Source organism: Stylophora pistillata, chromosome 6 (assembly GCF_964205215.1).
Source record: "Stylophora pistillata chromosome 6, jaStyPist1.2, whole genome shotgun sequence".
NCBI lineage: Eukaryota > Metazoa > Cnidaria > Anthozoa > Scleractinia > Pocilloporidae > Stylophora > Stylophora pistillata.
In genome coordinates this window covers 6,250,001-6,275,097 of record NC_142524.1, presented here as the reverse complement: position 1 = coordinate 6,275,097, position 25,097 = coordinate 6,250,001, and the positions used below count along the sequence as shown (strand labels likewise).

At 39.9% G+C, this 25,097-nt stretch overlaps 2 protein-coding genes across 8 annotated transcripts; both read right to left on the bottom strand.

Moving 5' to 3' along the window:
- Positions 1-1,033: 1,033 nt before the first annotated feature.
- On the bottom strand, positions 1,034-11,648 carry LOC111342182 (uncharacterized). Its single transcript, XM_088763259.1, has 7 exons — positions 11,498-11,648; positions 5,249-5,587; positions 4,688-4,732; positions 4,065-4,240; positions 2,598-2,922; positions 2,271-2,315; positions 1,034-1,260 (listed from the first exon to the last, which is right to left on the bottom strand). The coding sequence occupies exons 2-6, from the start codon at positions 5,568-5,570 to the stop codon at positions 2,272-2,274; spliced, it is 912 nt and encodes a 303-aa protein (XP_088619385.1). The 5' UTR covers positions 5,571-5,587; positions 11,498-11,648; the 3' UTR covers positions 1,034-1,260; position 2,271.
- Positions 11,649-13,493: 1,845 nt separating this feature from the next.
- Positions 13,494-21,502, bottom strand: LOC111342177 (uncharacterized). Of its 7 annotated transcripts, XM_088763267.1 has the most exons (10): positions 21,195-21,302; positions 20,945-21,018; positions 20,013-20,243; positions 19,805-19,915; positions 18,646-18,756; positions 18,261-18,377; positions 16,763-16,873; positions 15,712-15,822; positions 14,247-14,356; positions 13,494-13,690 (listed from the first exon to the last, which is right to left on the bottom strand). In XM_088763267.1, exons 4-9 carry the CDS (start codon positions 19,842-19,844, stop codon positions 14,247-14,249), a joined length of 600 nt encoding a protein of 199 aa, XP_088619393.1. In that variant the 5' UTR covers positions 19,845-19,915; positions 20,013-20,243; positions 20,945-21,018; positions 21,195-21,302; the 3' UTR covers positions 13,494-13,690. The 7 variants fall into 7 exon arrangements, with proteins under 7 accessions (XP_088619393.1, XP_088619389.1, XP_088619388.1 ...); XM_088763263.1 differs by lacking the exon at positions 20,013-20,243 and having other exon boundaries at positions 14,216-14,356; positions 21,195-21,494; XM_088763262.1 differs by lacking the exon at positions 20,013-20,243 and having other exon boundaries at positions 20,945-21,014; positions 21,195-21,362.
- Between the last annotated feature and the right edge of the window lie 3,595 nt (positions 21,503-25,097).

The window sequence follows — 25,097 nt, the reverse complement described above, 5'->3', positions numbered from 1 at the left end:
ATGGGTAAATGCAGGTTTGGTTCACGATCATAATCATCGTCAATTTGCATCGATGAGAATAAAAGTGAATTGCTTACTTCAAGAGTCGGTTTTAATGATCTGTCATTAAAAAAAATGGCCACCAATCGTTGCAAAATGAACCACAGAAGAAAGACACGTAAATTCAAAGTACATTGGTTGGGACAGGAAGTTGCTGACTACCCTTGAGAACACACATTCTATTGACTGGCTGAGTAGGTTGCCGAAGTGCAAATCGCATGTTTGATCGACGGGAGTGAGAGTGTTTGCTGTCTACGATGTCATCGGAAAAAGTATTTGTTTCAAGAAAAAAGCATGCATAAAGAATTCTTTTCGACCTCTTGATCAAAAAATGTTTTGAAATGGTATTAGAAACGCTTTAGAAGAAGAAGGGTAACTTATTTAATTGCTGTCACACACCAATGGATACGACATTTCGACTCAATTTGTTTTTTTGAAAACACACTCGAACTATCATCATGTATTTTTGAGCAATCTATGAGAACAATATTTTACACATTTTTCGTCCAAGCGCACCCAGAGCTCAGCTCGAGTTCTTAACATTTCGGTCTTATCGGAGTGAAGTTGACTCAGAAAACATCGCGCCGACTGATTCAGTTCCACAAACACGAACGTGCACGTGGTTGACATGGAATAATCACTGAATCATGTATAGCTCAGTGCACTTTCATAAATCGGTATGACCCAACTAAGTGATCCGGAGTTTCAAAAGTATCTGGGCGCAATAAACATGCGGGGATCACAGCAAGACAAAATTTTGAACATACCTTCGTAGCTTCCAGTCCTTGATTACGAAAAAGCGAAGAGTGACGAACCAAAAATGTACATAATATAATCTCTTATGTTCATACGTTCTCAAAAAAATTATTTCGATTGAAGGTGATTGCTCCCTTCAAGAAATAAAGACTGACCGGTTCGCTTAAACGCCAGCGATTTTCAGTTACAACCGTATGCTAAAAAAAATCTTCATTAGATTACAAAGAAGAGTCACACCAGCTTTTAAATTGATTTACTTGCTTTCCACAATCAATATATCTAAAGAATTACTCAGCATGAAAGAGTAACATTCACTCTGCGCGCAAATAGCAGTTTCTTTAACCCCTTTCCCTGTCTGCTATTTTGTATTTCTACAACTAAATCCAGCAAAATTATAAATCCCGTCGAGTCAACGCGACGTTTTTTTGTTAAGGTCCTCGTGGGTCGCACGGATGCAGTGGCTCTCTGCAATTGAATGAAATGCTGTTAGTGTTGCTTTCTTGCAACCGATCGAGTGAGTGTTTATGATGATGTGCAACATTTATACAGAGCATTGTCCATACACTACTGTGCTGTGCTACGCTATCAACTCAGAAATGTTGCAGGTGCCCCAATTTTGGAAACGAGGCCAAACCACAACAACGGAAACTACGTTCCCTAATCTTCGCGAGGAGTGAGTGGGTTCTTCAATGTGAGTACAGACAAGTTGCAGGAGAAGGGACTTGTGCTTTAGCGTGTTTAGCTAAGAAGACCATTTTAAGATGTGATGGCAAAGGCAACACAATCTCCGCGTTTATTTCCAGACACTGAGCGTTTGTTCGGTGCATCCAAAACATATGATAATTGTAGCGATTCCGAGTTGTCTTGACAACTCTTACGTACGAAGTATACCATGATCAGAATGCGGGAAGTGTTGTGTATTGAGCTGAATTATATTAAAAGCGAATTTTGACTAGGTCTGACTTAAGATCTGTGTGAAAACATATGCATTTAACAGATAGACTCCATGTTATAGCGCGTTTCCTCAGAAGTAGGGACCTTAAGCAGTCAGAGCGGCAACGCAAAGGAATACTTCGATTAAGAAATGAATTTCTGCCTTTCATTAGAATCTCAAAAATTGGCTGCATGCTTTTACCGTCTCATACTGCGCCACACATCAACTTCAACCTGGCGTACAAATAAAGCATCAAGTTCCAAATGGAAATTAAAATAATTTCGCGGACGACGAAAATTTTGGTGATTTCACATTGTTGTTTTGCGTACGAAGGCTAAGAAATGTACAAAGTTTTAAAACGCACGTGCTGAGCTATTGTTCTGCCGATTAGATCTTTTGCTTTTCCGCGTCCTCGTTGCCGTTGCCGTCGAGGTTTGCTTAGGGTCCCGTCAGATGACCTCAAATGTTGTACTGAACTAAGTTTATTGTAGCAGCATTCACTTGTAAATCTTATTTTTCTTAATGAGATCCATAAAAATACCTTAACGCAGATAAACCACCAACACATCAGCTTCTGCGACTTTTCCTGCAATTACATCAATAAATGGAATCGGAAAAATGAAATAAAATGCGGTGAGCAAAAAAAGGTCAAATGCCCAACCTGATACGTAAAACGTAGATTGGGCTTAAGTAAGTTATCAAGGATAATCACTGTACTGCCTTTAGGAGTCGCTCCTTATTAAGAATATTACACGCTGTTTTATAAAGTAGTTGAGTTTTTGGGGTTTCAGAGTTCTTTCTGTCGGTAAAATTATACCATAACAACGTATCACTAATACTTCTCAGGGCTAAGGCGATGACGCCTTACCGTGGTGATTCCAATTAGTATATCCCTGCAGTTTGCTGTAAAGGATGACATCTTGTCGAGGATCGAAGCGCTTCTCCCATTCACAGTGATGGGCGGTGATTCCCATCCATCCGGCATCGTTAGGACAGCCACCATAATTTCTGTTGATGAAGAAGTTGCGATTGTCACTCGACATAGAAAAGACGTTCTTTGGCTGGGATTTCATGTCTTTCCAGGAGCTGTCGATTAGTCTAGGGGCCGCAAACCAATTCAATTTGTCTGACCCCGTCGCGTTGAACTTCACCTCCTTCACGATATTTCCTCCGGTATAGAGAACAACTCTTGCCTGTTTTAAAACAGAACATTTGTTAGCTGGTGAAGGGAAAGGAGTGGAAAGTCCTCCATTAACAAGTAAAACTCGAAAAAAGTAGCGAGAATGATAGAGGAACTCATTCATTAGATCAGCATTTTAATGTCACAAATTCACTTGACAACTACCCTAGTAGAAGCCATGACTTTGTTAAAGCAGTTCAGTTTCATCTGATTTGGTTTTCTTTTTTTTTTTGCCTTCCCTCTCCCCCTCGCTTTGTCACTCGTCTCAGATCTTCCAGCCGTCTAATATGGCGACCAAATATCTTGCGCTTGAAAACACAAACTGCCGCTTGCAAGAAGGCTATGGCGAAACAGTCCGTTTTACAGTTGTGGGCTTGGTGCCCAAGCCTTTGAACAGGAGTGAGGCAAAGGGTGACCCTGCTGTGATAGAGACCTGTATCTCGTTAGCATGAAAACAAAGTAATTTGCATTTGAAAAGCAGCAACATCTCTATCATAACAAGGTCACCCTAAGCCTCACTCCGGTTCAAAGGCTTGGCCACCAAGCCCACAGCTGTAAAAAGGACTATTGGACGAAATTATGACTAAGCTTGAAAAGAAAAACACCCGGCACACAAAGCATGTGTGCCAGACACAAAGCAAACAAAGCATATATACTACTGGCACACAAAGCATGTGTACTACTGGCACACAAAGCATATGTGCCAGTAGGCCATATGCTAGTTGCTTTCTTTTTACGTGAAAATGAACTCTAAGGAATATGAAATAAAGTGCAGCTACCTGGAATGACAAGAACAGCCCAATAAATGAGGCATGACGCACAAAGGGCCGGCTATTTACACCAGGCCTAACCCAGACCACAGTTTCACGTCAGTAATCAGTGGGCCCTAGGCTTTCTTTATAAGAAGGTTGATTTAATTAAATAATTATCCTTTCACTGTTAGCTTTCAGCCCTTTTTGACACTGCTCGCAAAATTAAATGTTCAGCTAAACAGAGGATTGTTTAGGACGCGGTTTGTTAAACAACGGCTAAAGTTTGTTTTAGCAAAAGGCCCAAACTGTCTTGTCAATACTCAAATCTGGCAAGATATAACCAATTACGTTTGAAAATTATACAATAATTTGGACTAGGTTAAATACATTATATCCCAGTTACCTCAGAGGCGTGGAAGTCAGCCCAGTTCAACACTATTCTGTTCTTGTAATGATCTTTGTGATTGTTGGTCACATCCAGAGCGGCCATTACTTTCTCGGAAGAGGTGTGTGGCGAGTTGTATGTAGGGTACGCTTTTTTATTGATTCCACTCACAGCCTTAAACACCATGGTCCAGCCTGTTCATTTATGAGCAATAAAGCATTTTAAAGGCATTTTACTGCAGTGGCAGGAGTTTCAAATGAGTCGCAATTTTACCACAGAAGGATATGCTTATATGTTCCAAGGGCATGTGGGCTCCATTACAAACATGGTACGCTTCTAGAAATTGGTTGCCATGAAAAAAAATATATGTTGCTGTTATAGAATTAGCGCTTGGACAACAATATATCTCCTCACCTTTATTTGAACGGTTTCATGAAGCAGGAAAGCTTATCCATACAAACTACTCGAGATGAATTTTAAAAAAAGGGAAGATTCCTACTGGTGAAGATGCGAGGACTCCATCTTGCACGTTATTCTCGAAGCACTCGGACGATTCTCTCATATGAACTAAATTAAATCCTTCAGGAAGATGATTTTAAACATGAATTTATGTAGTAATGAATTTCTCCTCTGGTACTTACCTCCAGCGTCCATGTCACAGTAAACTGGGAAAGAATCTTTGCTGTCTGTTAGTGACAATAAAAAACAAAAATTACCACTCGAACCTATAGACGTTTACAGGTGAGAGGATTTATTATTTTTCAGAAACTACAACCGAAGGTTGTTAAAAGCTTATTATTAGTACCATAGGTTAAAATTCCCCTATTAAACTGATGCCGGGTTAGGTGGTTTAACTCTACTCCTTTGTTCCTTTACACAAGGCTCAGATAGCACATTATTTGATCAGCGAAAGTTTCTCAGCCAAACAAATAGTTGTGAAAGTTATTTCACGTTCTCTTTCAACCTTACGTGGAAGGCGAATGGAGAAAAAAATTGCCAAACGGACAACATGAAGTGATTATCAGAACCCGGGCTGGAAAGTCATCACAGTCGGGTCGATCATGCCCATAGTTTGACATGGATTTGAAGCCTGAGCCTTCCCCAAAACACCATTGATCATGCACTGTGAATACCCGACAAAGAAATCAACTTCGCTCAGAACATTTCATAGGAGTTAGGAGCATCAGTAGATTAAACCTTACCAGTCAAAGTGATCCAGTAAATGCCGTTGGTCGCGCCCTTCAAGTGAGCCTTGATGTCTTTGCACGAAAATCCAGGGTCACGTCTGGAACCCAATGGTGCTTCGTACTGCAGCGCCCTCCACTCACTACCATCACACACGTATACTATCCCTTCTTTAAACGTCATCTGACCAGCTCTTAACGGCTCGCATTCGCAGTCATACTGGCCAATCCTGAAAACATACTGATGCGTTTCGAATGTCCCACATGATGACTGAGGGCACCCGATTGCGAAGCACGTCATGGTGGCAAGAGCGACACTCAAACTCATTAGGTGTTTCATTTCAGCATGCGCACTATCTATGAAGAAATGAATCGATTCCCATAAATAGTTCATTGTTTGCAGTTATCGTCAAAGTTTCGTCACAATTTTATTCCACAGTAAGGCAGACACTGGATTTAAGAAACAGAATTGATAACTAATCATAACGATTTAATGTAAAATATTTTGTCGCAAGATTTAGTCACTATGAATTGCAGAGTTAAGATATCAATTTAAGATCGCTGATTTTCTAATGCTACACAACTACCCTTTGTTAGGTGAAGAGTTAGAAATGATTACGCGTCGCTACTAATTGAGCATGATGGGTGGCTGCTATTGGTGCGTTTTGGCGCACTCTCGTTGGAGCATTTCAATCTTTATTTCTATTCCGAGAGGCTGGTGTTTTTCCCTCAGATTTCCATTTTGACAAGGGACCAGCTGTTGTGCTTCTTGATTGTAGACACTTATGCTTCGGGAATGACGCCTCGAGGTCCCTTTTAATGTTACGTTGTTCAACGGATAAATCGCTATCCAGCGGATAAGCGTTACCAAAACGTATTGCGCTATGCAGCGGATGGATATTTCTCCAACGGTTAGCGTTATTTACCCTTCGAAAAACCGGGGCCTGAAGTCTAATTTGGATGCGCAGCGTAGAACCAAAAATTGAAAAACCCATTTATAATGTTGTAAATAACGTAATTCCTTGAACGCAAACTAATAACTTTAACTGACTTTGCGGAGAAGCGGAATATTAACCATTAACGCGCTGGACTCCAGTTCGAGAGGTCCAGATTCAAAACGTAGCAGAGTCATTCTGTTGAGTTCTTAAGCAAAACCCTCTGCTATCACAGTGCATCTCTCCATCCAAGAGTAGAAATGGGTACAAGTAAATTTTCGGGGAAAGCCGACGAAATTTCTGTAGTAATAGGGGAATCCTTGTTTACAATATTTGCCTCATTAGCATAAGCAATTCAGTTTCTGATCGAACTAAAACTAAATCAGTTCTGAATATCGAAAGGTCAAAGTACGATCAACTCGGCTAATGAATATGAGCCTGATGCATTGAATACTTTTTGTGCAACACGGGTTTAAAAACTCAAAATTTTACATAGAATGTGTGAGCTCATTAGCGCTTTTGCCACCCAGAAATTTTGCAGTTTTTGATGAACTATTTCTCCTTGAATATTATACCCAAAGAGCTGAGCTAAAAATTTCACCATGAACTAAGGTTTTCTAGCTCTTTAGCTGCCTGAAGTCAATTTGTATCTAACATGCTTCCTTCTTGACGCAAAGCCGTATGCAAATGAGCAAAAATGTAAACAATGACGTCAGCATGAATCCGCCTATAGTCCCAGTCGCTTCATGCTACCGGGAAAAGCTTCGGCAGGATTGGCTACACGGATCGAGTGTAGCCTATCTACCCTCTAGAATTCTGGAACGGAAAGGTAATGGTACGACTCTCCCTTGCATTTATATAAGAGCTTGAAATGGTTCAAGGCTGGGATAGCCTATTTGGAGATGATATAACGAGCTAATGGTTAGCTAGACTGCAAAATTACCTTCTCCTTGGACTTGAACTGCTTCAGGGGAATGAAGTCAAATGTCAAATGAAACAAGTATGTTGCGACTACATCTTTTTAATGAAACCATTTGTTTGCTCAGAAAGAAAATACAAAAAATGGCCACTTGATCATTTGGCAAATTTCAATCATAATACTGGATCTTTTCTGATTAATTTTATTTAACTTTAAACTGGTTTCCAATTCGTCTTCGAGAAAATTGCTACACTTGAAATTTTAATTTCGCTCAGGGCCTTTTAAATGAATTTTCTTTTTCATTTCATAGCTAATTTAATAACGTTAATGTATGGTTTCCTGACGTTACGTAAACTATTGCTAGAGGGCATTTTTGATTTAGAGTAAACATTATATATTTTTAAATCTGTTGCACGTATTAAGTCATTTTATTATCACTTTATCCAGAAAACCAAGAAGCAATGAATCTGTTTCTGTGTTAAGTTGTTTTTCATCTAACGTACACAATAACACTTGCCTAGTGCCGTGTTTGCTTTGCATTCTCATTGAAAAAAAAAAACACGATTTGTTGCGGAATGTTTATTATATTTGAACAGTTTGTAGGTCTTACAGAGTGGATAAGTAATTATATGATAGTCATTATGTTGGTTAGTAATAAACCCATAAAGTGATGATAAGGGACAATAAGTTTGCTAAATTTGTAAAGAAAATATGAAAACAGAATGTGAAACAATGTTAATTTCATCCTAAAAACCTGTATTAAGTAGTCACCCACTGGGAATGGCGCGGCCCCACTTATACAGGTTCGACTGCATGCTGCATGCCAGAAGCTGTGAAATGTTATCCTTAACTCGCTGACCTTTCGTCTTCAAGCAAGCTATCTCTGTTTGTGGTATTAAGACAAGCATCTTGTTACCAGCTCGTGCTAAATCCCATCGTTTAACGTCGTCCAATCAGAAAAGGGCAACCGCGTGAAGGTTTCTGGCTGGCACATGAGAATCTTGCTACGCATCCCGGACGCTAAAATACTGTGGGATTTTGATCTTCTTCGAGGGTTAGCTCCGGTCCGTTTAGATGAATTTTCGATTGGAAGGTACGGGGACAATCGTAAATGTTTTAACCTTAATGCTGCGAAGTTTGAAGGTGGAGCGATGTGATTTTCTAGGGAAAAGTTGCTCGGGCGCTGGAACTCTTTCAAGACAAGGATTCCAACCTTGTCTTTCTTTTATACGTCACAGTAACGACGAACTCAGACTTGTTCAAAATCGCTAAAAAAAAAACCTTTTTGAGGCAAAAGGACGGCTATACACCACAGGTAAAGTAATTCAACGTTTATTTATCCTTGATTTATATACATAGCAATATATATACATAGCAATATACACATTCAGCAATATATCACTATAGGTGAGGCAAACGGTAAACTCTGGTACATTCACTATAAAACAAGAATCAGCTACACAAACAGATTGTATGGGCCCCCTGTGGTTAAATACTGAGGGCGTGTTGGTTTCTCATTGATGACGACGATTGCAAAATGATAATTTAGCAGGAACAACAAAAGACGAGCTCTTTCAGACAAATAACACTCGCACATTGGATGAACATCCCGCAAAGTCTTGCCTTGAAGGTCAAAACATGGTTAACACGCTCTAATTTCGACCAATCACAGCGTTTAAGTTGTGCGTTGATCAACAGTTGATCGAAAACGTTTTCTCGTCGCTTTAATATGCAAGCTAAGCTGGTTCGGAAATTCGCGAGCACAATGATGGCAGAGCAACTGCTCAAAAAACGCAGATAAATAGTAACCAGAATGCTATATAACGTCAAAGAAGCATTCCATGTGATAATTTCAAACTCAGAGAAACCTAATTTAGGAAATGTCTACCCTCCGTCGTGCAGGACGATTTCTAAGGGGTTTCAAGTCAACAGAAAAAAAATCATTCTCCGCAAATGAAATGTTGCAATTCGCAAACTTAAAACGGAGCTTACAGTCTATCAAGTAACCTCACTGTGACAGCTAGCCCTTGAAACAACTTACCTTGGATCCAAGAGGACAATGATTGGGATCTCGAAGTACCTTTCTTGGCTCGAGAGGGACTGCGATTCTGTGACGCGAAATACTGATGAGTTGGGGACTAGTTTTATGCCAAATTACAAACGCTCTGATTGGTCGATATTAATAACTCATGTGGGATGTTGAAGAGTGGGTCACGGACCTTTCACGATACATTGTTTTTGATTCCACGCCTGTTTTGAGGTGTGTCCTTGAGTGAATAGACCCCGAAACTCAAGGAAACTCCAGCTAAAATGCAGAATACCCTGCTTCTTATTTACATGTCATTGCATAAGAATAGCCTATATCTTCGTTCTTCACAATAGAGGCTATTCTTATTCAATGACATGTAAATAAGTGGCAGGGTATTCTGCAGTTTAGCTGGAGTTTCCTTGAGTGAATAGACACCAAAACTATTACCCGAAGTTTGCATGCACGGTATTTTTCATCTATGAGTAGGGGTGTCGGAGCAACTGCAGAATACCCTGCCACTTATTTACATGTCATTGAATAAGAATAGCCTCTATTGTGAAGAACAAGAATGTATTAAACAGCTTCGAATATAATCATGTCCTTTAGTTAAAAGTTCCCTGAATCCAATATCTCAGCTGTGTGGTCATATTTAATTCACCCTTAAAGTGGCTGTCTATTGTTCCTTGTGATTTTAATTGTTTCACCCACGCAAAGCAAGGCACAAATGTTCAGTCGAATAACACCACAGGAAAAGGAAGGGCGGGGATGAAAAATTAGGGGTGCGGTGGCATCGAATGAACATAAAAGTGCCAGTTGAATTGTCATTTACGAAAAAATCCTTTTCTATTTGCTAGAATATTTGCAATTTGGTCACGTCGAAGTTTGCAATAACTTGCAAACATCGAGAGGCACTGTTGACGTTATGCAAATGATTGTTATTTGAGATGACTTGTTTGTCTAACTCAGTGCATTTCATTTTTCCTGTTTAAAATATATCTGCATAAAAATCAATGACCACTTCAATAGAATGACTGCAGTCCGTATTGCACCTGTAATGATACAGCTAGCAATATTAAGTGTCCACAGCACTTCGAATACTATATCTAACTTGAATGATGTTCTGTCGAGATCATGATGTACTTTTCTTTCGATCTAAATAACGTTACGAAATTTGTCTCACAGCACATTGACGAAGTTTAACCGCACAAGGTCAGTGGATCGAGTCAAACGTTGGGATTGGCTAATATCTATGGCGTGTTTGAGTCTGACGCAATGGTGAGACATGGTTGAGGTCACACTACTGTGGGCTATCAGACAATGGTATAAATCTACGGGTCCTCTACCAAAAAATGCTGAAATTTGATTGACCACGTTTCTCGCTATTTATTGTTCGATAGGCAAGGAGTAAAGCGAGTAACGCGCGGTTGTAAATAGCCCATTTCCGAAATCCCCTTGGCCTCATTTTCAAAACGAGTCCTGGTGCTCATCCTTTTATATGATAATAAGTTTTCATTCACATGCAAATTAAAATCATTTTCACAAGAATGGTTGAGCACCAGGCCTCGTTTTGAAAATGAGGCGAAGGGTTATTCGGAAATGGGCTATTATAAGCTGGTCTAGTTGTTAGGATTTGAAACCCCATTAGATTGATAAAATTATATATTCTCTCTCCATTTCTATGACTGATAATTCTATTCTAGACAATTTATTTGGCCGCGAAGCCCCCACCAGAGATTACGCAATAAAATATGCTCATAGCTTTTTTTGGGTCTGGTTTTCTGAGAAAAGCATAGGCCTTTGTCTATTTATTCATTTTTTTTTTCTGTGGTCACAATTTGCATTTCATTGAGCAGGAAAGCGCAAATCCGCCAATAAATGACAAAGTTTTCTGAACGAACAGACGTGGAGAGTCTTTCCATGTTGAAAGACACTCGAAACTCAAAAAAATGAGATTAATCTCAGTTAATTGGTTTCCAGCACATTGGTTCCAATTTTTGATGATTTGTTTAAATAACACTAAATCGACTTTTGCGTAATCCCACATGTTATTGTGGAAGAAGGGTCGAAATGTTTACATTCCCACACGTACACAAACTTTGCTCTCGCAGATTTGCAAGCAATGAAACTTAAATATTGAGAATGTTAGCTATCCAACAAGAGAAAACCGTGCAGGCATTTCTATCGTGCCACAGGGGTCTACACCCTGCTGGGAAACGATTGCGTACTTCAACAACGCGAAAAGACGTGACCACCGTCTGATTGCAAAACCAGTTCTAGAATAATGAGACTTTTGTTAAAGGGAACCTCCACTATTTTTACAAATATCGGCTAAAATTTTTCCAATGTACTTATTAGAAGATCTGAAATAAAAAAAAGTGTCTCACCTAGTGAAATTAATTTTTTATCGTCCTCCAAAGATAGCCCTATGGCCCGTTTAAAATCCCCGCGGCCACCATCTTGAATGGCGCGCAATGCATTACAGGCTGATGACGTATCGTGGTTGCTTCGTACAGTCAAAATGCCGCACTGTGTAGCCTTTCGTTGTAATTACCAAGCGAAAAACAGAAAAGACACGAGGATAAGTTTTCATGTTTTCCCAAAAGATAATGATTTACGCCGTGCTTGAATTCAAGCCGTGGGAAGAACGTCGCTTCCAAAATATCCCCGTCTGTGTTCGCAGCATTTCGATGCTGCCTGCTTCGAAGACACGGTGAGACTTCAGAATGAGCTGCTTGGATCGTGCCCCTGGAAGCGAAAACTTAAGCCTGAAGGTGTTCCCACAATCTTTCCCACAAACCAGCGCGGTCTGCTCGCCCTTCTAGCAGTAGACGCGCCGAGAAGAGACAACGACAAGAGGTTTGTTAGCACACCTCTCTCTCTGTTATATTTATCTTTACATTGTCACTGCAATTATAGCTTACAACTCTCTATTTTATTTAACATTTAAATGGTTACCATTCTGCCATTTTCGTCCTCCGGAGACTTCTATTTGCGATGAAGAGTCTCAAATTGATTTGATCTTTCATTTGAATATTTTAGTTTTTCAAACAAACGTAAACAACCATACTCCTTCCCAGTCCTCCCATGTTTCTGCAATTGCCTCTTGTTCTAATCCAGGTGTTTGCTTCCTCCAGTTCTGGAGGAGAAATCCTATGAATATCTAAAGGACATGCTGCAGGCAGCTCTTTATTTGGCAGCTTCAGGTGTAAAGCCTGCTCCAAGGCTCAAAGAACGATCAGGCATCATGGCCACACTAGATAGGCCAAGTCGCAAGGAGATTATTGATAGAAGAGTACAGTTGTCTCGATCGATTTAAGTAAAATAATGGAAAGCTTTTTGCCCCTCTACTTTATATGATCATAATTACTTCCAGAATTGCAATAAATGAGGGCAAATTAATAAGCATGTACAAATCATTGCTAGAGGCATCACTGAAGGAAATGATTTACTGGGAAGTTCTTTTTGCTACAAATCCTCAACTGAGGTTTCTTTTTATTCAATCAATAGTATTATATTTGAACAGTGTGTAGGTCTTACGGAGTGGATAAGTAGTTATATGATAGTCATTATGTTGGTTCTTAATAAACCCGTGAAGTGACGATAAGGGACAATAAGTTTGCTAAATTCGTAAAGAAAATAAGAAAATAGGATTGTGAAACAATAATAATTTCATCCTAAAAATGTGTTTCTAAGATACAAGGATTTTATTGGCCAAAATATTTTTCCCTACCTGCGTACAGATGTGAGGATGCTATAATTGCTGTTACGCGCTCTAGGTCATTTTTAAAACAAACTAAGAAAAAAAAAACAGATTTTCTCCCGGAGAGCTGTGTTGATTTTTCTTCCAAATATTGCAGCCCTAGAAGTGAAGGTGTCGATACAGGCCGCCACCGAGCATATCTCGGTTTCCATGTTGCAGAAAGCGGCTGGGAGGGGTGGTGCCTCGCATGGACCTTGTGTTCCGTTCGCACTAACTCTTCCGGGTCTAGTCACACCCGGTGAAGTCGTTAACAGGAGTATTACTACCCCCTCCCCCTTGAAAGGGATGCCAGCCCATCACAAAGTGACCCCCAGCCTTTCAACGGTTTTTCTTGAAAATTCTTCGGTATCCATATATACTCCTGGGTGCAAAATCTGAGGCACTATGAGAGTAGAATGTTTTGCCCAAAGACACATCACAACAACCGGCCAGATCTCGAACCCAGACCTCTATCGACACGAAATCTAGCGCACAGATCGACCATCGTTAGGCTTTATTGTAATATCAGGGAAAACTATTTTCATTTGCAACCAATCTTGCCTTCCACTTCTTCCACATTTTGTTTTGAATCCGTTGGGTTACGGAATGGTTACTAAGAACCAAGAGAATCAACCACAGCCTTTCAGCTTATCATTTGTTTTATTTTCCAGATTACGAGGCTTGAAATTCTACAATAACACAGCGAACAACCCTAACATGGGTAACTCAGTACATTCCTTCACCCGACCCAAATTATGCGAGAAAAATAAAATTTATTGCCTCAAATCTTTTTTATCTGTTCCGGTGGAAGACAGGCCCAATGTGCTTCACTTCGACTCTACAATAAGAAAAAAAAATGCCACATCACCGTGATTAACCAAAGGGTTTCATTGTTATATAATTTACTTGTCTGTTGAAATTCGACCCATTCATGCCGCTTTCTAGGTAAAGAATAACATCTTTTTGAAATTGAAAACTTTTTCGTACCGATGCTCACTTTTTTCTCTTAAAACTCTTCGTTATCTCCCTCTCATTTAAATTCCCTCTCATTTTAAATATTCTCGTTCGTTTCACAGCGAGTATGATTGTGTATTTGCCTCCACGTCACTTGCATTGTGTTTTTTTTTCTCCCCAATATAAAAGCCATTTAACAAATCATTTGAAACACATTGATGAATTCAAGGTGGCAGCCGGAAAGACAAGGGTGACAAATAGGCCTCAATGAGTTGAGATTTTTTTTAAGAAAATAGAAGGAATGCTCCCCCCCCCCCCACATATAAATTGGTGAGAGAATTAAAATATTTCGATTTAAAAAAATACACAAAATGACATAGAACTTTAAAGTTCCCGGTAATGTATTTACCGTTTGAAAAATTACTGGTGCCCATGCATACCTAACAGCTGTCGCAACTTTTGCGGCAATCGCGCAGCATATGTTGTGGAGTTTTGTGGCATTCACCATGGTTTGCCCAGTATGGACATTCAAGGTAATCGTCTTCACAAGCTGACAAAAATATAAAATAAAAAAGGAAAAGAAAAGCAGTGCAAGTGCATCGCAGAATCTTATCAGATTTCATCAGCATTTCTGCTTAATGCACATTTCCTCCAATCAGGACTTCTTCATGCCAAGTCACCCGTCAACCGGACTTGTGACGAGTCAAGAAAGGGTGGGTAAGGGACTGGCACTAATGATATCAGAGATAGACCCATTGCAGATCTCTCGCAGGCTCGCGTTGCTCGACTCACGTCTCATGCTCTCCCGTGAGCGAGGTGTTATGGAGAGTGCGTTGCGTTACGGAATTGTTAAAAATAAAACTGAAGAAGTTTCCAGAACACTTAGTCATGCTGACTCATTGAGAACTTTTAATGGAACTTTCTAGAACCCTTAGTCAGCATATTTTGTTATGATGCAATAGCAATGTAATGATACTAAAAATAGTCGTATTACAAATCTCTAGAAAATTCTAGAACATTTTGTAAAACATATATAAGGAGTCACGATCGTTTAAAGTTAGGCCTTTCTCAATGAGTTAGTGTTGTCGTGAAGAGCCCTGAGGAGCTAGTGTTATTACAGAGCCGTACTACAGAGAGTTGTCGGAGTTATTTAATGTTATTGGAGTCGTCAGCCGTGTGGAAGGCTACGTTAGAAAAAGTTTAAGTGGACATCCATACGTTACAAGGATCTCTGAAGAGAACTGTGAGTTATGCAGTAGTGTACTGAGATTATAGTTTTTATAGAGGGCTCTAAGTTAAGAAGATAGTTATCGTATTATTATTGGTATCGCTCCCGTAGTAAGATTATTACGTCAGTTAATAAAGTAGTTGAGTTGGTACGAATTGTATCCTTCTGGCGGTTGAGAAAATACCGTAACAGAGGAAACGCAGTCAAATGTGCAGTTGAACTCAACTAGAACTAACTCATTGAGGTATAGTATAATCTCTTAAATGCAAATTCTTTGCACAAATCACCTGGATACTTACAACCTCGATCCCAGGGCCTTTTCCCTTTCTTGGGGGTGGGGCCCACCCCCAAGAAAGGGAGAAAAAGCACTACCGGCATTTGACTACAAATAAAACTGACGATTATGTAGCGGTGGCCGGCAAGGGGAGGGGGAAGAGGGGGAGGAGGGGGAGGAGGGGGAGGAGGGGGAGGAGGGGGAGGAGGGGGAGGAGGGGGAGGAGGGGGAGGAGGGGGAGGAGGGGGAGGAGGGGTAAAGAGCTAATACATTTTTCGAAGTGAATGGAAATGTGAGCATTAAAAACAAACTAAAAAAAAGACATTAAATGGACCTATTATCATCCAATTTTAAAAGGGTATGTAGAACCTATTTGATTCTCTGAACAAGAACTCGTGCATACCTGGAGTGGCCTGGCAACTTTTGCAACAATAACGCAGCATATATTCTGGATTTTTGTAGCATTCAGCTCTTGATGCCCAGAATGCACACTGGGGAGTTACATCCTCACAAGCTGATAGACAGAAAAAGAAAGCAAAGTAAATATAAGTGCATTGTTGAATCTTATCAGATTTCATCAGCATTTCTGTTTAAGTCACATTCCCCAGAATTAGGACCTTTTCAAACCTGGTCACCCGTCTGCAGGAATTATTTTTTTCAAAATTTCGTCTCCCCGCTCGTTCCCTTGTGAATAAATTCCCAAGTAATTATTCGAGAGGAGGAGCTATATTCAACCGGACCAACGGAGTAAAGCTTGTAAGGATACGCTTGAACATTTAAGGTGACCAGGAGTAATTTCCCATATCAACCTAAAAAGGTAAAAATGGCTCCTACCAACCAATTTAATCTACTCAACTTATAGATGAAAATTTCATTAGCATGGCCATGCTAACGTCACGCGAGCAGGCCATCATTATATGAACTGGATGGGCGCCGGCGGAAAGATTTGATTGAGGCAAGGGAGGGTGGGCAGGAGACTGGCACTAATAATACAGTGCTGACCCTTTGTAGAACTCTCGCAGGCTCGTGTTGCTCGACGTCCCATATTCTCCCGTGGGCGAGAAACGCAATTAAAGATGCAGTTGAACTTAGCAAGAACAAACCCATTGAGGTATGGTATACCCTATTAAATGCTTTGAAATCATCATACGAATCACCAAACTTTGATGCTGAACCGGCATATTGGCTACAAAGAAAATTGACGATTATTTATAGGCGGTCGGCGGAAGGTGGCCGGCGGAAGAGAGGAGAGTGAGTAAAGACCTAATACTTTCTCCGAAGGTTAAACACGGTAATCGAAATTTCAAGGAATACTTATTGGTCCATGTAAATTGGCAGGTGAATAAAAAGTAAACATAAAAGAAAAAAAAAAGCGTTGCATGGATCTATTCTCACCCAATTTTAAAATGTTATGTTTAACTTATTTGACTTCCTGAACAATTACTCGTGCATACCTGGACAGGCATCACAGCTTTTTTGGCAAATGCGCAGCATAAATTGTGGATTGGTTTTGCATTCACCTTTCGATGCCCAGTATGAACATTGGCCATTTTTATCGTCACAAGCTGACAGAAAAAGAGGAACGCAATGTAAATATAAGTACTTTGATGAATTTTATGAGATTTCATCAGCAGTTCTATCTAAGTCACCTTTCCCGGGTTATGGATCTCTTCGTGCCTGGTCACCTTTCTGCGGTTTTTTTTTTCCAAATTTGGTCTACTTGCTCGTTCCCTTGTTAATTAATTACCATGTAATTATTTGAGAGGAAGAGCTGTCTTCAACCTGGCCAACGGAGTGAAACTTTTAAGCATACACTTGAACAACAAAGGTAGCCGGGAGTAATTAACCCATATCAACAACAACAACAAAAAAATGGTGAAAATGTCTCCTATTAACCAATTTCCCTTGCTTAGCTAATAGATTAAATGGTATTTAGCATGGCCATGCAAAGGTAGCCTGCGATCAGGCCATGGTCATGAGCGCTGTAGGAGACACGTTTCTTCGTCGGCGGGAAGATTTGAGGCGAGCCAAGGACGGGTGGATGGGAGACTGGTACTAATAATATCAGTGATAGGCCTTTTGCAGGCCTCTCACAGGCTCGCGTTGCTCGGTGTGCCATTCTCTCCCGTTAGCAAGGAAACGTAGTTAGAGTCAATTACAGTTGAAATCAAAGAGAAATAACCCATTGAAGTATGGCATACTCTTTTAAATGCAAAGGGTATTTTTGCTTTGAATTCTCTACACAAACTGTATAAAAAAACTGGCTACAAAGAAAACTGACGATTATGTAGAGGTTCAATAAAGTTGTTGTTGTTGTTGTTAAAAAAAAGATTGAGTGTGTTTGTGTGCGTGCGTGTGTGTGTTGTGTGTGTTATATCTGACCCAAATCATTACATTACATTACATAAATCACCTAAGTATAGCTGCCCTTTTTTTCTAGCCCTATGGTTATTTGGGGCAGCTTGTACTCCTTTATATTCTTGTCAATTTATCATTATTTTTATCACTATTTTTTATGTTGGGTACAAGTAGAGTTGTTGTTGTTGTTAGTGTTGTTGTTAGTGTTGTTGTTGTTGTTGTTATTGTTGTTGTTGTTGTTGTTGTTGCTGTTGTTGTTGTTGCTGTTGTTGTTATTATTGTTGTTGTTGTTGCTGTTGTTGTTGTTGTTGTTATTGTTGTTGTTGTTGTTGTTGTTATTGTTGTTGTTGCTGCGGCCGGTGGGGGAAGTGGGGGGGGGGGAGAAGAGGGAGTAAAGAGCGAATACTTTTTCAAAGAATAATCACTGTAATTGAAATGTCAGGGAATGCCTATAGGTCCATATAAATTGGCAAATGAACAAAAGTGTCAGCATTAAAAAGAAATGAAAAGCATTAAATGGACCTATTCTCACCCAATTTATAACGTTCTTTTTTTTTAACTTGTTTGAGTTTCTGAAAAATTACTCGTGCATACCTTCACCAGGACAGGCGTAGCAACTTTTGCAGCAGTTGCGCAGCATATACTGCGGATTTTTTATGCATTCACCGTTTAATGCCCAGTTTGCACATTGGCTGTTTTCATCCTCACAAGCTGACGGAAGAAAGGAAAGCAATGTAAACATAAGTGCATCGCTGAATCTAAGGGATAAAAAGCTTGCACTGTTTTCAAAGGATAAATGCTGCAATTGAAGTGTAAGGGAATGTCCATAGGTTCAAATCAATTGGCAGATAAATAGAAATGTAAGCATAAAAAAGCAAAAAAAAAACAAAAAAAAAGGCATTACATGGATCTATTCTCGCCTAATTTTAAAATGTCATTTATAACTTATTTGACTTTCTGAATAATTACTCGTGCATACCTGGACAGCCATAGCAACTTTTGAGGCAATTGCGCAGCATGTACCGTGGATTTTTTCTGCATTCACCCTTTGATGCCCAGTATGTGCATTGACGGTTTTTATCGGCACAACCTGACGGAGAACATTGTAATTATAAGTGCATTGCTCAATCTTGTCAGATATCATTAGCATTTCTGTTCACGTCCCGTTCCCCCAAATTAGGACCTCTTCATGCCTGGTCGTCCCTCTGCCGGACTTATTTTTTGCAAAATTTCGTCTCTTCGCTCGTTCGCTTGTAAATAGATTCCCATGTAACTATTAGGGAGGAATAGCTCTTTACCTTAGCCATGCAAAGGTAGTCTACGAGCAGACCATCGTTATATGCGCTTTCGGACACGCGTTTCTTCGCCGGCGGGGAGATTTGAGGCGTGTCAAGAAAGGGTACATAGTCCTGACATTCCAGGTACCGAACAATGTTGTTGTATTGGGGGGTAAGGAGAGGGGTCGGCCTCGTAGTTTCCTTTCAGCTTTTACCACGATGCGTCATACAAGTCTCCGAGGAGACGTTCTCCTGACCCAAGACAGATGTGATTTTGTGCCTGCTTCCTATACTTTCCGTAATCAGATTAATCCACTTAGTGGGTGATTAGCCCTCCAAGTTTCACCAGAGCCCCTTTGACCAGGCGTTACGGGGTTCTGAGCAGGCCTTCATTGGCTACCGAAGCGGCCCGGGGGGAACAAGCCCCCCACCATACTTCGCCCTGCACATTAATCCCCTACATACCTGTTTCCGGCTACCACGACAAAGACGAGGCGTTGGACTTTGGTAGCCTGTGCTCCACAGGGAGTGAAAAGGGATAAGCAAGAAGGGGTGGGCGGGAGATTGGTGCTAATGATATCAGAGATAAACCCATTACAGACCTCACGTGGGCTCGCGTTGCTCCACGTCCTATGCTCTCCCGTGGGCGGGAAAACGTAGTTGAAATCAAGTTGCAGTTGAACAAATTAATTTAATGCTTAAGTGGCATATTGGCTACAAAGAAAACGGTCAATTATGTAGAGGTGACCGGGAGGGAGTAAAGTGCTGTTGTTAGGGATAAATAATTAATAAGCATTTTAAAACAATTTTAAAACATTATTTACAACCTATTTTACTTTCTGAACAATTACTCGTGCACACCTGTACAGGCATTGCAACTTTTGCGGCACATGCGCAGCATATATTGTGGGTTTTTTGTGCATAGACCGTGTAGTCCCAGAATTTTACATATGTAGATTTTATCTTTACAAGCTGAAAGAAAAAAAAGAAAGTAACGTAAGTATAAGTGCATCCGCGAATCTAGTGATGTTTCATCGAGTCTCCTAATAATCACTTTGCCTTAACTTACAGATTAAAGGTTCTTTAGCTTGGCCATGCAGAGGTATCTTGCGAGGAGGCCACCATCATATGCACTGTGGGACATGCGATTTTCTGCCGGCGGCATTCCTCGCTTCTCGTGATCTCGTACCCAGGTCCCATCGTGTAGCTATAACTTCATTGTTGGAAGGTCTGGGTACAAGACTACGTTCTTCGTTTACCTCTCTCCCCTCACTCACTATCATTCAGGATATTGGTTAGGCTGTCCACCAGTTATGCCAACATAGTTTGAGCACAATAGTGAGGCAGAAGAGTTAAGTATTATACTACAATAATGGTGCAACAAAAGTAAAACCGCTGCCCAGTTAGCTCATGCTGTAGAGCGCCGGACTGCCGTGCGAGAGGTGGAGGGTTCAAACCGAACCAATATTCAGGGACTTAATAATACCGTAGGCCCAGTCTCCTGCATATTCTCTGAACTGGTTAGTAGGGGACGTGAAAGAACCCACACACACTTATCGCAAAGAGCAGGGAACGAAGATCCTGGTGTTGTGGTCTGGCCTTGTTATTATTTATACAAGCCCGCATTTAAACCTGCTTCAAGCTGAACTGGGCTAGTCTGTCTAAATGGCGCAAATACAATGAATATCGCAAATAAATTTAAAAACTTACAAAGGAGACAAAAAGTTATAGCACTAATGATGATGGTAATGATAATAATAATAATAATAATAATAATAATGGTAATGATAATAACAAAAATAATTATAATGATAAAAAAGAAGAACACATTTTAACATTTCAAAGATTATACTTCATAACAAGTTAGCCAAGTACCACACAGGGGGAGGGGCTGTAGCCAACCGTGGTACCGAGGTAAAGCTCCCAAGCTTTCCTCGCCAAACTTCGGGCTATTTAATTCGTATTCAGAGTCACGTGAAACAATTTTCGCTCTGCACTTACCAGCCGTTGCCACAGACAATGCACAGCTCACCAAAATCAACAAAATGATGAAGTTTCTCATGTTTAGCAACTATCTACAGAGAGACAAAAATACAATATTACTAAGAAATTCATCTCCCTTAAGCTTAACGTTACATCCATGGCTCATAGAACCGACTTTGCTCTTTGAGCTCGAAAGAAACAGTTCTTTGATATTTTGCCTCAGTTCTTCTGTGATGAACAATCTGGTTATAAAAGGAACTGCACCTACCGTGAATCTTCTTGACGTTTCAACAATCCCTTTCCAAAGATTCCACAAGTCTGAAATTACGCTCTCTGAAACCTGTGGATAATGGATGGGAAAATGTTAAGTTTTCAAGTTATTGTCCAAAAGAATGTCATATGAGCAGGTCAGGCGCTAGAATGTCCCCCCTCGTGACGACCAAGGAAACTATTTGCATGCAGCCGGGGCAAGTTACAACGGTGGAGTGATTTTTCAGTTGTCTCTTTATCAGTCCAACAATGTGGCAGTACTGAGAGGTGACACAAGATCCAGAAGTGCCCATTCAAACCAAAGGGAAAGGAAAAGATCAATTGAATCAATTAAACCTAAATTGAATAAATTGCAATGACATGTAATATCGGTGTTATTTTTGGCTGTTGACTGAATTTGACAGCTTTGACAGCTTCAACATTTTTAGTGTGGATGCACCAGTGGAGGTAAAACTTTGTTATGAAAACATTTGTCCATTGATTTTGTTACGACAATTCTACTTTTGTCTGCTGAGCAGATACGCCGTACAACGTATGAAGCTAAAAAGGTCTATTATCGTACTGTTTGCAAAAAAAATTACTCATACTTTTCAGATATCTAGTTCAATTTTTTTCCAATCAAACTAATCCCTTATGGTTTTAATCAATTTCCGTTTCAACGCTCTTGTTATCAATTTTTGTTTTAATGCCTGATGTTTTAGAGTATATTGATCGTATGGTAAAATGTTTTATTACTCATCGTGGTGGTAATATAAAACTGATTAATCGGTTGCCTCATGATGAGCACGCCAACAAGACCGGTAACTGCCCGCTTTGGAACGAAGTAAAGTTTGTTGATCGAGACTCAAATTGGCACACCAGAAGACTCAAGGAAGCTATACACATAAGACTTCACCCTCATAACATCAACGGGGATAACAAAATCGAAATTCCTGAAGCCTGGAAACCAACGATCAAGAAACACAACGGAAGACCGGTACGACAGCAAACCGTCTGTACCGTTGCACTTATGTCCTCTTGTTGTAGATATGTCCTCTGACGTAATGTGATGCAATGGCCAATCACATCCTGTGATCTATAGAGCGACACGCGGCTTGGAACTGGTTAAGAGGCTCCGTTGCAGTTATGTCTTCAAGCAAAAGTGCTCATTCAAGGGGTCGGGATAAGTAGTAAATTTGACACGTATGAGCAACTTCCAACTGATCTCAGGAAAACATGCTGTTCGCAATCTCTCATATTACTTTCCTTGAAGTTCTATCGCTCCTTCGTTAACGCCGTGTGATCGTATCGTTCTTCTAATCTAAACTCCCTAAACGTAGAAGAGCAACTTGCTACGTAAATAACAAAGCGACTTTTGACCAAAGGATGCGTTATTGTTCACGCTTTATTTGGAGTCTTGCTTTATTTACAGACGTCATTGTTCGACTTGCGACTTCAATGACAACATTTTACCCATATGACAATTGTTTTATTTTCTTTAATAGTTGAAGATCATATATTATGGTTCGTCGGCATAAAATTATATATTTTTGACGCCTCGCTGATCTGCCGGAGGTGAGATCGACTGAGAGGTCAAAGTTGTGATAGTTTGTCTGCGTCACGAAGTCTTCCTTCAATCACAGAAGTTTGGCCTTCAGTTGTTTATTTCCAATATCGTAGGTTTTTGCTGTATGGCAAAAATCTGAAGTAGTAGATTGTGAAAATTTGAAATAGTAGATTGTGATGTGATTTTATTACGGTTCCGCTGATTTTAGCTGTACTTTCTTTAGTTCTGTCTCTAAATTTCATTACGGTCCGGTTCCGCTGTTTTAAGCTGCTCTTTTTTCGTACTGTTTCTAAATTATTGTCGGATTTGTTGCACTTTTGGGCGGATTTGTCATAATTTACCCCGTTTACGACAAATTCACATAATGATCAAATCGAAAATCGGGTAAAGATGGCTATGGCAAGGCATTAGGATACATTCCACCTTAAGGACCTTAAGGATGAATTTCACAGAATTTACCCTGTTTTTCTAGAATTCGCTGATCAAATGGAAAAACCAGGTAAAGCGGATGGCATATGGAAACTTAGCGTGTTAGCCACTTGCGGATGAATTCGTAGAATTTATCCCGTTTTTCTAGAATTCATAAAAAAATGGAAAATCGGGTTAAAGATTGGCTATGGCAACTTGTGTTCCAATTAATTCGGAGGATGAACGCTTCGACTTCACCCCGTTTTTTGTCAAATTCACTGAAAAAAAAATTGGAAATTCGGGATAAAGATAGCATGTGGGCACTTCGGGTATTATTCACCTGTAACATGAAGGCTCAGAATTTACCCCGTTTTTCTCGAATTCGATCGCTGATCAAATGGAAAATCGGGGTAAAGATGGCATATGGGAACTTAGCGTGTTAGCCACTTGCGGATGAATTCGCAGAATTAATCCCGTTTCTCCTGAATTCTTTGAAAAAAGAAATGGAAAATCAGGTTGAAGACTGGATATAGCAACTTGGGATCTATTTCATCAGGGAGGATGGATTCTTAGATTTTACCCCGTTTTCCTAGAATTTGTTGAAAAAAAAAATTGAAAATTGACAGATATCGTATGGGAACTTCGCGTACTATCCACTTGTGGCATGAATGCTCAGAATTTACCTCGTTTTTCTGAAATTCACTGATCAAATGGAAAGTTGGGGTGACTATGGCACATGGGAACCTAGGGTACTAGCCACTTGAGGCCGAATTCTCAAAATTCATCCCGTTTTTCTAGAATTCATTGAAAGAAAAAATGGAAAATCGGGTTAACGATTGGCTATGGCAACTTGGGATCTATTTAATTCGGAGGATAAACTCTTAGACTTCACCCCGTTTTTTGTCAAATTCACTGAAAAAAAAGAACATGGAAATTCGGGGTAAAGATAGCATATGGGAACCTCGGATACTATTCACTTGTAACATGAAGGCTCAGAATTCACCCCGTTTTCCTCGAATTAGCTGATCAAATAGGAAATCGGGGTAAAGATGGCATATGGGAACTTATGGAAAATTGGCTATGGCAGCTTGGGATCTATTAATTCGGAAAATGAACTCTTAGATTTTACTCCGTTTTTTGTAAAATTCACTGAAAAAAAAGATGGAAATTCGGGCATTTGGGAACCTCGGGTATTATTCACTTGTAACATGAAGGCTCAGAATTTACCCCATTTTTCTCGAATTCGCTCATCAAATGGAAAATCGGAGTAAAGATCATAATATGGGAACTTAGCGTGTTACCCACTTGCGGATGAATTCGCAGAATTAATCCCGTTTCTCCAAAATTCATTGAAAAAAAATTGAAAATCGGGGTGAAGACAGGATATAGCAACTTGGGATCTATTTCATTTGGAGAATGGATTCTTAGATTTTACCCCGTTTTTCTATAATTTTTTGAAAAATGGAAAATTGGGGTAAAAGATATAATACGGGAACTTTGGGTATTATCCACTTATAGCCTGAATGCTCAGAATTTACCTCGTTTTTCTAAAATTCATTAATCAAATGGAAAATCGGGTGAAGATGGCATATGGGAACCGTAGAGTATGAACTACTTGTGGGCCGAATTCTCAAAATTCATTCCTTTTTTCTAGAATTATTGAAAAAAAAATGGAAAATCGGGTTAATGATTGGCTATGGCAACTTGGGATCTATTAATTTGGAGAGTGAACTCTTAGATTTTACCCCTTTTTTTGTCAAATTCACTGAAAAAAAAAATGGAAATTCGGGCATATGGGAACCTCGGGTATTATTCACTTGTAACATGAAGGCGATTTACCCCATTTTTCTCGAATTCGCTGATCAAATGGGAAATCGGGGTAAAGATCATCATATGGGAGCTTAGCGTGTTAGCTACTTGCGGATGAATTCGTAGAATTAATCCCGT